Consider the following 16,149-nt stretch of genomic DNA (forward strand, 5'->3'; position numbering starts at 1 on the left):
CATTTAAAAAAATGTTTGTCATTTTAAATAACATAAAGTTTGTTAGGAGAGAGATAGACACAAATTTTTTATTATTTAAAATTTAAATTAAAAAAAACGATCCACTTTCTCTCTCCTATGATTTCTATTTTTTGTGTCTATCTCTCTCCTAAAATGACATAACTTATGTCATTTAAAATGATAAACACCAAACTCTTTCACATATTATCGAAAAGGGATTATGGTCTTAAAAATGACAGAGACATGAGTTTTATGTAAAAAACACTGCTCATATATTTTTTTTTTTAAGAAAATAATTACCCCTCAAAATATTATTCTAATTTTTTTATATATATTAAACTAGAGTTCACCTTCTTAAGAATATTAAATCTTATAATATATTTTCTCTTCAAAATGATATTTCTCATTCTTAAAATACGTTTGGATAACTAACAAAGCGCGATACAGTCGGTAGATAATTGAATCTTTTAAACATGCTGAGATGAGTTTAGTACTTGGCTTTCTACTGATAGATACTATTGGAACAATTTCAAATTACTTTGGGATAAACACCTAATATTTCATTTTAGTAAGATAAGGGCCAAAGCCCAAGGAAAAAAATTATATTTTAACAGTTAGGACTTCTTTTTGGATTCCATGTTCTCTTATTTTAACAGTTAGAAAGAAAGAAAAATATTTCATTAAAATTATACTTTAAAACTTTCTATGTCAAAATTTATAATTGAATGAAATGTTGAATATTCTTATTAAAAATTGTTTACGTATAAAATTAATTTTCTATACTCAACCCAAAAAATTAAAATAAAAATAAAATCGTACATTTTGTGGTTTGAAGCATAGGCCCAAAGGCAAACCAGGCCGAACCGAATAAGGTCGTAAACTCGTAGCACCCAGCCACCACCACGTTGACTATCTGCGGTACCTCCGACACAGACACATGTTAACGCCACCGTGCGCAGCCCAAGCTCCACCGACCTAGGGCGAGGATGTTCTATGCAACGTTGGAACAATCCACGTCACCATGTCAAGGTTCATGTTTTGGCTTTCAATAAGACCCTGTTTCTGAATTTAAACCCCATATATTTCATTCACTGTATAATTCATAATAATCTCAGTAATGTCACTCATTCAACTTTTTTAAATCATTCAGAAATGTAAAAAGTACTAATTTTAATACTAATTGGCATATGGTTCTTGTTTGTTGTTTCTGTTTTTTTTTTTTTTTTTAAATAAAAAATTTGTGGTTCTTCACTCCAAATAGTAATACCCCTAACTTCAATGTGGATTTATCTTTGTTTCAGTAGTGTTGTAAGGCCCTAAATAAAGTGGTTCCGGAGCTACATAAAAACTTTGCTATAGAAAGTTCCATTTTTTGTGGAAACTAATTTACATTGAAAGCTTAAGCCCCATCTTTTTTTTTTTTTTTTTTTTTTTTTAATTTCTGGATTATTTATATTTATTTATTATTATTATTTGTATGACTGGCTTTATGCTGTTTTGATCAATTTGAATTTGTGATTGTGCAGTTTTCTGCTGATATATGATTCTAGTTTTTCTATATCTTAGCTTTATTTGGGTTTGAGAATGTGTAGAATATTTGTATAATCTAATGTGCAGGCTTTTTGCTTGTGGAAATGTTAGAAGGGTTGCAAGTTCTGTTCACCTGAAACACAAGACTGGGTGCTTGGAGGAAGTAGTTTATCCAATGGGGTTTCCTTACTCCACATACAAATTTTTCTCATACTATAGACTTGTACACAAAGGACAAACTCCATTTATGCTATTTAAATCAAAGGTTAACTTGTTGATTAATAACAGAGTGAGGAACTGGTATACCCTTCCTGCAAATAATGCAAAATACCAGCATGGACAAGTTTTTTGGAACAGGATGTGTTTCCATAAAGGGCCAGCTCTACAGCCAATAGTTCAAATTGCCCGTGCAGTAAGTTTGGCTATATTCAAATCAAATTTTGTTGCTCATGGTGTGGTTGCCTTCATAGTAGGAGAGCTTGCTTGGACACAAGAGACATGGGCAAGAGCAGAATCCATCCCAACAAGGGATTCACTGTGTTTTAGTGCACAAGATGGACGTGTGTATTTAACCTCAGCTCTTTTGGAAGCACTTGAGATTCTTTTCTTGTTTCTCAGGGCTATCTATTTAGTAATTTTGTTCTCTCCTTGCATAGCTATGGCTCCTTTAGTTGACTTCTTTGGCACTCAATTTAGAAAAACATGGATTCATGTTGTACGCCTTACTCTTGAAAAAGCTGGCCCGGCATTCATTAAATGGGGTCAATGGGCTGCGACTAGACCGGATCTCTTTCCTAGAGATCTCTGTGGTGAACTTGCAGAATTTTACACCCAGGCACCATCACATAAATTTACGTATAGCAGAAAATGTATTGAAAAAGCATTTGGTCGCAAGTTGAATGAAATATTTGAAACTTTTGATGAGGAACCAATAGCTTCAGGTAGCATCGCTCAAGTTCATCGAGCTACACTAAAATATAAATACCCTGGTCAGCAAATCAAGCCTGTGGTTGTAGCAGTGAAGGTAAGACATCCAGGGGTTACTGAAGCAATTAGAAGGGATTTTGTCATTATTAATCTTGTAGCCAAGATTTCATGTTTCTTCCCTAATTTGAAGTGGTTGAGATTAGATGAAAGCATACAGCAATTTTCTGTTTTCATGATGTCTCAAGTTGATCTTTCAAGGGAAGCAGCACATCTTAGTCGCTTTATCTATAATTTCCGGAGATGGAAAGATGTTTCCTTTCCGATCCCGCTGTATCCCCTTGTGCATCCATCTGTTTTGGTGGAAACCTATGAACAAGGTGAAAATGTTTTGCACTTTGTTGATGAGCTTCAAGGACATGAGCATATCAAAAGTTCCCTCGCTCATATTGGAACACATGCTCTTTTAAAGATGCTTTTGGTAAAATATTCTGAATTCTCTTGCTATTTATTTTGTTTTCCCTTCCTCAGTAACTTGGTTGTGGATTTTGCGTTTCTCAGATTCTGTTGAGTGTTATCTAGTTCATGAAAATATGATATTGTACCCAATATTTAATCCGGTTGATTTAGATTGCATTACATATTTGGTGTTTGTCATTTTAAATGACATAAGTTATGTCATTTTAGGAGAGAGATAGACACAGAAAAGTGGAAATTATGGGAGAGAGAGAGTGAGTAGTTTTTTTTAATTTTAAAATTTAAATAAAAAAAGATTTCTGTGTCTATCTCTCTCTTAAAATGACATAACTTTATGTCATTTAAAATGACAAACACTTTTCCCATATATATATGTATATATATTGAGAGAGAGAGAGAGAGAGAGAGAGAGAGAGAGAGAGGATCTTTTGACTTTCGTGTAAGATTAACAAATCTTACTCCCCATCTCAACTATTGATTTATGTCCATCTTACGGCTGTAATTTATTGAGTTATATTTATTAATTAATTATTAATTCCAAATAAACTATAATCGTCAAATGGGTGGAAAATTGACGGTTGAGATGGGAAGTAAGACTTGTTAATCTTACATATAAATGAGAGAAGTTCAAGGCTTTATTACTTCACAAACTGTTTAATCTCTCAGTAACATCCAAAAACTGGTTACAAATTACAACCTTTTATATTATGTATGGTTCTCAGCATAATACTATGTCTATTAACAAAATTAAATAAATACAAAATAAAGAAGGGGAATTAGCAGGAGAAGTAGAAAGAAGAAAGAAAGAAATAAAGAAAGATTGGAAAACAAACCTATTATTGAACAAAACTCTTGTTAACATTCTGAAATTCCTAATTGTAATATGCATTCCTTTGCGGATTTTAGGACAAGAGGAAGAATTAGTAAGAGAGGAAATGATGAATTCTTCGAGGATTTTGTGAAAATATTCATAATCTTCAATGAATGTTTTGTTAATATTTTTTTTATCTTAAATGCATGTGATAAAGCATCACAGAGACCCACAATGTTTCTCCTTTTCTCGTGTAGTAAAATGTTATTACTAATTTGTTATCTTATAGATAATTAGACAAAAGGGGAGCCTTGGCACAACGATTAGTGTTGTTGCCATGTGACCTGTAAGTCACTGGTTCAGTTCATGTAATCAGCCTCTTATAAATACAAGATAAGGTTGTTTACTATAGATCCATATGGGTCTGCTCTTTCCCTGAATCCTGCACATAGCAGGAATTTCATAGCATCAAGTTGCCCTTTTTATGGATAATTAGACATTTGAGTGAAATAATTAATTGCCTTAACTTAGATATGTCTCTTCTTCCAGGTGGATAATTTTATCCATGCAGACATGCACCCTGGAAATATTCTTGTCCGTGTAGCAAAACGCAAATCATCACCTAAGTGGCTCTTTAAGTCAAGGCCTCATGTCATTTTCCTCGATGTAGGCATGACTACTGAACTTTCTAAGAGGGAACGAGAAAATTTACTGGAATTCTTTAAGGCTGTTGCACTTCTAAATGGCCGCTCTGCAGCAGAGTGCGCACTTATGTTATCTACACAACAAAATTGCTCAGACCCAAAATCTTTCATTGAGGTAAATAATTACTGTTTTGTGTTTTCCATGTACGGTTTGTATTAATATCCTGATAACTTACTAACACATAACCTGCTTAATATTATTTTGAATTTACATTTGTGACAAATTTTATCCTTCACATTCAGTCCTATATCTGAAACACATCCATTCATTTGACCTCTGATCACCAGTTGTGGGTTGAAGATCCTTAATTGATTGATGCTATGAAGTTTTAGACATTCTCAAGTTCTATATTTAAATAGGCTCTAGAGTTTTCAAAATTATCAGAAAACTTAAGAAAAACCCTTGTTTAATGGTCAAACCTGTTTTTTGTGGGAATTGCATACCACTTTTGACTTCAAAACAAAAATTCATGTTAAATGGATGCTCCTAGTTTGTGCTGCAAGTGTGAGTCTAAACATTCATACACATTATATTATGACTTCAACGTTTGTACACATATTATACTACTTTTGACTTGAAAACAAAAATTCACATTAACTGGATGCTCCTAGTTTGTGTCTGTAAAGAACCAATTCAACCTAAAATCTTAAGGTGTTGGGTAAAGGCCTTTTTAATGGTTTTATATTATTCTCTAACACACCCCCTCATGCAAGAGCCCTTTTGGGCTTGAAGCGTGGATATTGCTCAGGCCTAATTTTTTATTTACCTTGTGCTTATTTTTAATTTCACCTCAAAGTGGTTTTATATTATTCTCTATCAGTGTTAGCAAGTGTGAGTCTAAACACTTCTACATATATTATATTATGCATCATCTCGAGACCATATGATGAAAGATTATGATTTTTTTAATAGATTTTCTATTCTATTGCATCTCCATAACTGCTATACAGTTGACAAATGGTTTAGAGTTGTTTTTATTGACATATATCAATGTGTCATATACTTATTTCAGCATCAGCACATACCTTTGGTGAATAAATTTTTTTAGCATTTAACAGGAGGTGGATAAATCATTTAAATTTTGGAGGTCCTCAGAAGGTGAAACTGTCTCCACATCTGACCGAATGCAACAATTGCTTGAGCATGTTAGGCGCCATAAAGTCAATATAGATGGCAACATTTGCGCTGTAATAGTGACCACATTGGTGCTGGAGGTAATTTCTGCCTCAGGATCGCCCTTTTAAGCATTCTTCACACCCTTATAAATGAAATGAATGTTGACACAGTAATATTTAGCTTTTGTGCATTGCTATTGGTATATGGTTGAAAATTCATCTTGTTTTCTTGGCTGTGACACATTACTAATCTGGATATACTTTTCAATTTTTAAATAATTGATTATTTTAAAAATCTAAAAAATGTGGTGGAATATTTGTTTAGAAATGCACAACTTTTCATTACCACCTGAGGTGTAAACCATTATTGTGCCTCATGTCCATCTTCGCAATGTTTTTAGTAGAATTGGAGTGTTGATGGTCTTCTAAATAAACTTGAATATGGATCTTACTTTTTCACCTTGTTGGCATGACATGGTTAGAATGCTTTGTTGTTTCTTAGAATAATTTTTTGTATTAAAATACAACAGAGAACAAAAGCAGTAGTTGTTGGTTTTTAGTTTCAGGATGAATACAACAACAATAAAACCTTATTCCGCCAGGTCGGTTCAGCTACATGGATCAATTGATGCCATTGGTATATTAAAAATAAAGATTTCTATAAATCCATTTAGAGTACATTTAATCAGACTCAAACTATCCTCCATTCGATTTACTTTTTCCATTGGAGCTTCTATTGGTCTTCTCCTTGCCTGACCAAATCACCCTAGTTTCTGCATGTTCTCCATTTCAGAATGTATAAAGCATGAAGAATTAGGTGATAATAATTTCGTTTAATTTACGGTAATATGAATAATTAGGAGCTGCATTTAAAATGTAACAAGCAAATTGATGTACATGCTCTAGTTTATCTAGATTAGATTCTCAATGAAATGGTTACAATTTAAACTATGTAAGCAGGACTAGGCTTGAAAGTTTAGAGCCAAAACTGTTATTTTTGAATAAATTTCCAGTACTTCGGTAGTACTACTAAAGACTCAATATTACAAAATACCAAAAAAAATAAAATAAAGACTCAATATTACACACTAAAATTAAAAATCTTTTATTCAGTTAATTGCATTTATTCCACTTCTTTTTTTATTTTTGATTTCACGAGTCCGATTATTTCTAATTTTAGCAGTGGAGTATATAGTACTACAACAATTTTGAAAATTTATTTGTTATTTGTCATAGTTAAATAGGGCTAGCCTTGAAACAGCAGTGAGGTTGTTTCTTATGTATTACAGAATAATATAAATCATTAGAAAAGTCCTCACTGGTGAAAAATGATCAAACGATGGGTTAGACGCGTGACTTTACGCACGCGAAATTTTCTTGTCTGCAAGGGTTTTTTTTTTTCCTTCTGTTTTGCTGAATTGTTCCAATGGGAGAGGTGAGGGATTGTGCGAATGATTCTCTGATGATAATGAGAAAGAGTACAAAGAGATCGAAGAGTGGTGAAATTATTCCAACGGAGGTGGTGATGCGTGAAGCGATCAAGGAATTTCAGGCTGGGTCTTCCGTGCATGAGAAGCTGAGGTCCTTTGCAGAGGTGACGGGTGTTGAGAACGGTGTGTCAGGCGACAACGTTCCATGGCTGATTGAGGAGGACGAACCCGATCTGGAACCCCTAGACCCTAATTTGGGGGAGATTTCAGAATGGGGATTTCAGACCATTGTTCGCGAAGATGGTTCTGTTGAAATAAGGAGTAACATGGAAGCGAGAGCTAGAATGCGCCAGAGGTGGAAGAATGCTTTGATTGTGAAGCTATTGGGTAGGAAAATAGGTGTTGGGTTTATGAAGAAGAGGCTGGAGGTGATGTGGGCGAAGGCTGGCAGCATCACCGTTGCTGATCTGGGCAACGAGTTCTTCTCGGTACGGTTTAGCAGTCTGGAGGATATGAATCTTGCCATAACAGGTGGCCCGTGGGTTATCTTAGGGCATTATCTGGCCACAAGGAAGTGGGAACCATGTTTTGACCCTGATAAAGCTAATATTCATAAGGTTGCAGCATGGATCCGTCTCCCAGGTATCCCACAGGAGTATTGTGAATTTCCTTTTTTAAATCATTTAGGGTCGGTGCTTGGGAAAGTTATTAAAGTTGATCGAACTACTTCCACTGGAGACAGGGCCAGATTTGCCAGAGTTTGTATAGAAATTGACCTGTCTAAGCCATTGAGGGGTGAATATGTGCTGGATGGTTGTAGGAAAAGGGTGGAGTATGAAGGTCTCTTCTTAATTTGTCTTAGGTGTGGAAGGTATGGGCATATCTCTGACTCTTGCCCAGATTACGCCAAACCAACCCATGTGCATCAACCGGATGAGGCTCCTGTACAGCCAATGGAGGATCTTGGCACTCCAGGATTAGGGCCATGGATGGTGGTAAATCGCAGGAAGAAAAATCAGCAGCCCCAACAGAAGCAAGGTTCTGGAAATAGTAGAGCATTTGGTGAGGATATTTCCAACAGGAAAAATTTGGTAGATTCAAAGAATGGTGGTGTCAAGGAAAGGAATATCCCAAGAGGGATTAATACAAAGCAAACTATGATTGTCTCAGCTAGTCCTTTGGTTAACAAGGAGAATTCCTCTCTGAGCAGCAAACAGGATTCTCCAGTGCTTGGAATGATGTTCACAACTGTGGCTCCTAATGCTGGTAGAAGAAGTGCCTGAAATAAAGCAGTGGGAATGAGTTCCAAGAAGTATGTGATTAAGACTTCTTCGGGTAAAGGCAAAGGAGCTGCTCCAGTAGAAGTATGTGATCCTAGGAATTCTGAAGTGCTTTTTTCACCCTTTCAGAAGAAGGATGGCTTGGAGGTAGAAATTAGCAAGACTGGGGAGTCTATTATGGAACAGGATAGCTATACTCATATTGTAAACACCTCCTCTGTTGATGATGTGACTGCTGCTGGCTCGAGAATAGAAGATGTGCAGTCTGATCAAATCATGGGTGAGTCTACAAAGGTGGGAGATGCTAATCCAGGTATGGAAGTAGATCTAGCTCTTAAAAATGATTTAGGCATTGGTATGAATATTAACAATGAACATGTTTGTGTGAATGGACTTCCTGGAAGTCAGAATCAAGGGGTTGTTTGTCATGATGAAAGCAGCAAGAGCTTTGTGATCTTGCAAAAAAATCATAACTCATCATGAATATTCTCACGTGGAATTGTAGAGGTGCTGTAAAGAAACAGTTCAGGAGCACCTTTAGTAGGTTTAGGAGAAAATATAAAGTTGGTGTGGCTGCTATTCTGGAGCCTAGGGTGAGTGGGAAAAAGGCTGATAGTATTATTAGAAGGTTGGGGTTTTCCAATCATATTATTGTTGAGGCTCAAGGCTTTTATGGAGGCATTTGGCTTATGTGGAATGCTAATGATGTTAAAATCTCTTTTATTTCAAAGAATGATCAGATGATTCATTGTTGGGTGGAGTTTGATGGTATGAAGGGATTCTTTTTTACGGCTGTCTATGCTAGCCCGTATGAGGGGAAACGAAGGATTTTGTGGGAAGAGCTGCAGCATCTTGGGAGGACTATGGATGAGCCTTGGCTAATCTCAGGTGACTTTAATGAGATCACTTGTGCTGAGGAGAAGAGAGGAGGGGGCCCTGTTGATTATAGGAGATGTAATCAGTTTTTAAATGTTTTAAATGCTTGTGGTGTATTTGATTTGGGAGGAGGTGGTAATAGGTTTACTTGGAGGGGGCCAAAATTCATGCATTTGAACAGGGTCTTTAAGAGACTTGATAGAGCTGTTGCCAAAACTTGGAGAGCTAGTTTTGAGGGTGCTGATATCCTAACTCTTCCAAGGCTGTTCTCTAATCACTTTCCTATCCTTGTTAGATTGGAAAAGGAGGAAACTGAGTGGAGAGAGAGGCCTTTCCGTTTTCTTGCAACTTGGCAGCAAGATTCTAGATTTGGTAACTTCATGAAAGCTAATTGGAATCAATCTTCCAATATTTCAGATAGCCTGAGAGCCTTCACTCCAACTCTAAAGACTGGAATAAGAATGTTTTTGGATTTGTTCAACACAAGAAAAATAGAATTATTGCTAGATTGGATGGCATTCAAAAACATAGCAGCAGCAATAATAGTAGGCAGCTTGAGCAGCTGGAGGCTAAGCTGAAGGATGAGCTCTCGGTTATTCTTAACCAGGAGGAACAACTTTGGTATAAAAAATCTAGGGGAGAATGGATAAAGGATGGGGATAGAAATACTAGGTTCTATCATACTAGTACCTTGATTCGAAGGAAGAAGAATAAAATTATTAAGCTGCAAGATGAAGCTGGACATTGGGTTTGTGGGGAAGAGGAACTGATTTCTTTAGCAAGGAATTTTTTTGTGAAACTCTTCAAGGAAGATAATGCTGAACCTATCTGGCTGCAAACTGGTAATAATTGGCCAGAAATAAAGGATGATCAGTTGGCTTTGCTATCCTTAAATGTTGACATGGAGGAGGTGAAAACAACTTTCTTCCAAATGGCTCCTTTGAAGGATCCAGGCTCAGATGGATACCCTGCCTTGTTTTTTCAAAGGAATTGGGATTTGCTGAAAGCTCAAATTTTAAGGAGTATGCAGAAGTATCTTGGTCAACCGAATCTGATTAAGGAGATAAATCATACCCTCTTAGCTCTCATTCCCAAAATTGAGAGGCCCTGTTTAATAAAGCAATTTAGACCTATTGCCCTTTGTAACTCTATCTACAAGGGCCTTAGCAAGATTCTTGCTAATAAAATTAAACCTCTTTTGGGAAATCTCATTTCTCCCAATCAGGTTAGTTTTGTTCCTAGAAGGCAGATCCAAGATAACATAATCATTGCTCAGGAGATGGTTCGTGCTATGCATAGAATGAAGGGTAGGAAGAGTTTCTTGTCAATTAAAATTGACTTGGAGAAAGCCTATGATAAGCTTAGTTGGAGGTTCATCAGATCAGTCTTGGAGGAAGTGAAGCTACCAGGGGATTTGATTGAAGCTATCTTGGGATGTGTGACTAGTCCTTCCATGGAGGTGTTGTGGAATGGTGCTAGGACTTCTGGATTTAGTATTCAACGTGGGATTAGGCAAGGGGATCCATTATCCCCTTATCTTTTTGTCCTATGTATGGAGAAATTAACTCATCTAATTATGGATGAGGTGGAAGCTGGAAGATGGAGACCAATGAGGGCTGGTAGGTCTGGACCAGCAATATCTCACTTGATGTTTGCAGATGATGTCATTTTATTTGCTGAAGCTTCTATATCTCAGCTGGAATCAATCACCAACTGCTTGGAAAAATTCTCAGTAATGTCAGGACAAAGTGTTAGTGTAGAGAAGTCCTGCATATACTTCTCTAAGAATGTACCTCATGAGATTATGAGTTCTGTTACTGCTGTTAGTGGTTTTAAAAAAGTCAGCAAGCTTGGTTGCTATCTGGGATCCTTGATGAGACATGGAAGAGTCAAAAGGGATCATTATGCTGATGCTATAGCAAGAGTGCAAGGCAAATTGCAAGGGTGGAAATCAAAGTGCCTTTCCTTGGCAGGTAGGATTACCTTAGCCAAGAGTATTATTTCTGCCATTCCCTCTTTCCATATGCAAAACAGTATGCTGCCAGTGCATGTGTGTCAGGAGATTGAGAGACTACAGAGGAATTTCATCTGGGGGGACTCTGAAGGTAAAAGAAGAGCTCACTATGTTTCTTGGGAGCAGATGTGCCTTTCTAAGGAGTGTGGTGGGTTAGGCATTATAAATTTGAGAAGGCAGAATTCAGCTTTTATGCAGAAATTAGCCTGGAAGGTCATGAATGATCATAGAAGTCTATGGGTTCAGGTTATGCTAGGCAAGTATGGCAGGAAATTAAAGCCTAACCGAAGTGTAATCTCGAAAGCTACTGACTCTCCTCTGTGGAAGAATATCTGCATAGCTAGAGAGAGTCTGATCCAACATCTCGAGTGGGTGGTTGGAAATGGAAGGGAGATATGTTTTTGGACTGATGTGTGGGGAGGTTGGGATGTGAGTGTTTATGACCTTGCTGTGTGTAAGCCTCCTGACTCACAGATTCATTTGAAATTTTTTGATTATGTTGATCCTGATACAGGGGATTGGAAATGGAACTGTCTTCAGCAGTGGTTAGATTTTGATACCATAAATAAACTTAAAGGTATTAGACCTCCTGTCAATGATGACCCAGATGACTATTTAAATTGGAAGTGGTATAGCCCAAGCAAGTCCTTTGTAAGGAATGCATATTGTCACTTATCCGAACCTTCTGTTGGAAAGGATAAAATTTGGACTGCTATTTGGAGATGGAGAGGCCCCTATAGGATAGCAGTTTTCATTTGGCTTGCATGCTTAGAGAAAATTCCTGTGAGGTCTTTGACAGGTCAGTGGAATGGAGGGGAAGTTGGATGTCCCAATTGCTATGAAGGCCAAGAAACAGTTTTGCATGTGTTGAGAGATTGTAGGGTGGCTAGACAAATTTGGGAAAGATGGTTCTCTGGTAATGTTCCAATTAATTTTGTATCTTCTACAGGAATAGACTGGTTTAAGCTAAACCTATTTCAGCAATTTTCCAGTCAGTTTTGGCAATCCTGGAAGGAGATCTTTTTTGTTACTTGTTAGTTTCTTTGGCAGTGGAGAAATTCTAGTGTTCATGAAGAGGCTTTCTTATTTCCCTAAGACCATATCCATACAATCATAGCCTACTTATCTGATATGAAGAGAACCAGTAGCCCTATAGATGTTAATATTAGTGGGACTGGTTCTGAAGCCCCTTGGTCTGGCTCTGATGTTAGTATTTTTTCTGGAAATATAGGACAGCCTAATTCTCAATGTCAGGCTAGAATTTTTGTTGATGGTGCATGTACCTTAGCTTCAAGTAAAGGAGCTAGTGGGGGTTTGATTTGTTCCCCTAGTGGAGAGTGGAAAGGTGGATTCTCACATAATATAGGTAAGTGCTCTGCATTGGAAGCAGAATTATGGGGCCTATACTATGGCATTAAGATGGCTGGGGATTTGAAATACACTAAGATTTGGATAGGTTGTGATAGCAAAGAGGCTATTCTTTGCGTGGAAAATGAGACTACTTCTTGCGGGTTTTCATCTCTGATTCATAAGATCCGCCTAGCTGCTCAAGATTTTGAAGATGTGCAGCTAGAGTTTATCCCTAGAGAGTCCAATAATTGTGCAGATTTTTTAGCTAAGAATGGTTTTAGTCTCAAGGGTGAAGAGCTGATGTTTTATACCTCTCCCCCTGATAGTAGTTTGCCTTTTTGGTTGAGTTTGAGTTCCAACTTGTTGTTGGAGCAGTTGAGTTTGTACCTGAGTAGTCTGTCTGTCTAGTTTTCTGGGCTTGGCCCTCCACTTTTATCAAAAAAAAAAAAAGTCCTCACTGGTGTGTTAGAAAATAATATAAACCATTAAAAAGGTTTTCACCCAGCACTTTAAGATTTTGGGTTGAAATAGTTCTTTACATTATGATTGAAAAATTACGCATTCAAATTTGGAAAATAGCTTTTTGTTTACAAAAATAGCATTAAAAAGGCCTTCCTCCCTATTCTTGCAAGTTGGAGAGCTTGTGCTTATACATGGGTTTGCTCTATTTGTGTTGGTTAAGTATGAACTAATTTCTGTTGCATTTTATTTTTGACTCCTCTATAGGGGTGGCAGCGGAGACTTGATCCAGAATATGACGTATTGAACGCTTTGCAGACGCTGCTATTTGAAGCTAACTGGGAAAACTCTATGTCTTACGCCATTGAAGGAATTGTGGCCCCGTAAAAGGAGACCATTTTGTTTGGGTGAAATTTCAAAAACGGTGGTGCAGAAGGATTAATGGTAAATTACTTAACTATTGTTGATGGTTTTCAATTTTCAATGCCGTTTTTTCTTTCTGCTGTTCTTATTGAGTTTCTAATAACACTTGGGAACTTAACATTGTAAAATTTCTTGAAATAATTTCTGATTCTGATATTAACTCATGATGTACAATGAACCTAATAATTTGCCATTTGAACCCTTAAATTCTGAGAACTGCTAAATAGACCTTTTCATCCGTGTAATAATTTTCGCTGATCATGTGACGACTAGACGACTAATATACTTGTTATTACCTAATTTGTTTTTTTCAATGTCATTGCCCTCAGCAAGTAAAATTGATTGAATGTAACCAACCGTTTGTGTTTTAAAGTGTGAAATAGTAAATGTTTCCTAAATTATTTTCTCATCGATACTGACACGAGACACGATACGATATGACACTCTAACACGTTAATTCTAAAAAATGTTAGATTTTAACATGTTAGGACACATTTTGATATTAAATATTATTTTTAATTTATGTAATGTATATTATATTTAATACTCAATAATTTAACAAAAAAAAATAAAGTTAAACTTATTATATCCATTAATTTTGTAAAGAAACATAAGATATTCTAAATATTTATATTAAACTCAATAAAATGATAATTATAATTCAATGAATCTAATAATTGAAACTAAAAACACAACGCAATTCAAATTTTGAATCTTTTTTTGACTCTCTACAACGTGTCGGAGAGTGTCGAAGTGTGTTGAGAAGTATCGGACACGACATATCAATATTTTTAAAGTGTCGGTGTTTCATAGGTGACACCTAATGAAAATACAAGGAATGAATTTTCTGATATCTCATATTAATATTATTATATTATATAAAAAAATTAATCAATTATTGATAGATAAATGACTACTTTTTCTCAATGACATGATATTAAAATGAAATATTGATCGGGGTCAAAGAGATTCATTCCTAGCGTTCTCTTTTTCCTTATATTATATTCATTATCGTTGTTACAAAAATTGGACCGGATGGGCCGGTTCGAACCGAAAACCAGTCAACAAGTCCGTGTAACATAATGAGTTCTACATGCTAATGAACCGGTGTAACCTGCTATGAATTGGAGTGAATCTACTGGTTTTACCTTATCTTGGCATCAACCGGAACATTATTACCAATTCTGCTCACGTTCGCTACTAACAAGAAGAGCAATAATAGACTGATAGTTATAAGAAGAGAGATAGTAGACTGATACAAGAAAAGTGAAATGAGATATACAATCATACAAGTATCAAAACAACATAAAGAAGCGAAGAAAAGGTGGATTTTAATTTTTAGAAATTTCAATCACAATGCATGCCCAAATTGAAAAGTGGAAGCTAGAAGGGTTTTCTCTTTTTCAAAATAATAATAATAATTAAATAATTAATTAATGGATTGAAATTGCATTGCGCCGTAAACTGAAACATTTTCTTTTTTATTAAAAAAATAATTTATAAATTATATTTGCATTACTTGCTATTTTCCAAATTTCCCTTTTTGTTCTCTATTAATTTATTTATTCATAATAAATATATTCCTTTCATTAATTTTCATATTATATATTAATTTAAAAATTTGTATTCTTTTATCTTTATAGCCCTCTTAATTTAAAACAAATAAAATTATTTTTTCTTAGTTTTACAATTATATATATATGACTTTAATGTTTCTAAAGTGAATGTAGATAAGTTATCTGCATTTGCTCTCAAAATCACGTCATTTTGTATTGAAAAATTAAAAAATTATAATGAATAAGACTATTATAACTCTGAAATAAATTATAATTACAAAAATACCTTGATTTCTGCTTCAAAATGACGTCGTTTTGAGCTCAATGTCTACATTGACTGTAGAAAAAAAGATTCATATATATATATATATATATATATATATATATATATATATATATATATCACAATCTAATATTGAGATAAAAATTAATGGGTTTTTTAATTTAAATATTAAATGAAAGATATTAGTTTTAACTAAAATAACTATTGCTTAAAATGAAAAATATTTCTTCCAAAATTATTGGTTTCATATTGGTCAGTTTTTAAATAAAGAAACAATATTCTTCTTATTTGATATGTATACTATTTTTCTTCTCATTTTGGAACTTTCATTAATTGTGTTTTGTATGTTATTTATATTTTAAACTCACAAAAACATGTTAAATACTTGCCTATTGTGTAATAGCTTTTGTAATTTATAACTCAAATTCTGAATTGTCATATTGAATATGAACCGTGAATTCATGTAAGCGTTCAGTTCAATCAATTGACTCGTTCATTAAACCAATAACTCAGACCCACTATCCTAATTTAATCAATAACGGATCAGATTTTATAACACTATTCATCACACTAAAAAACATATTTTCCCTCTATTAGCTGTATGAATTGGAAAAAATAGTTCAATTCAAGATTTATTTTTTTGAACCAGCTCTGAATACAAATAAAAAATATGAAAAGATTATAAAAAAAATAATGAAAAATATAAATATAAATGATACTATAACTTTGTTTTTAAAAAAGCTAAATAATTAAAAATAAAATAAAGTAAAATAAAATAAAGTAAAATAAAATAAAAATAAAAATAAAGATTAATAAGAGAAAAAATAAAAATAAAACTAAAGAAATAAAATAATTAAAAAAAAGAAGGCGTCAAATAAATAAATAAGAGAAAAAAAAATCAGTTCATAAACTGATT

General features: G+C 34.7%; 1 protein-coding gene across 2 annotated transcripts; it reads left to right on the plus strand.

Moving 5' to 3' along the window:
• The first annotated feature begins 853 nt into the window (after nucleotides 1–853).
• On the plus strand, nucleotides 854–13,602 carry LOC133294063 (uncharacterized). Of its 2 annotated transcripts, none has more exons than XM_061492714.1 (5): nucleotides 854–1,029; nucleotides 1,618–2,935; nucleotides 4,292–4,561; nucleotides 5,506–5,661; nucleotides 13,239–13,602. In XM_061492714.1, exons 1-5 carry the CDS (start codon nucleotides 1,022–1,024, stop codon nucleotides 13,356–13,358), a joined length of 1,872 nt encoding a protein of 623 aa, XP_061348698.1. In that variant the 5' UTR covers nucleotides 854–1,021; the 3' UTR covers nucleotides 13,359–13,602. The 2 variants fall into 2 exon arrangements, with proteins under 2 accessions (XP_061348698.1, XP_061348699.1); XM_061492715.1 differs by having other exon boundaries at nucleotides 1,642–2,935.
• Nucleotides 13,603–16,149: the final 2,547 nt, after the last annotated feature.

This window comes from Gastrolobium bilobum, unplaced genomic scaffold (genome assembly GCF_033153095.1).
Source record: "Gastrolobium bilobum isolate Gb01-03AN ecotype WA unplaced genomic scaffold, APGP_CSIRO_Gbil_v1 utg63717, whole genome shotgun sequence".
NCBI classification, from domain to species: domain Eukaryota; kingdom Viridiplantae; phylum Streptophyta; class Magnoliopsida; order Fabales; family Fabaceae; genus Gastrolobium; species Gastrolobium bilobum.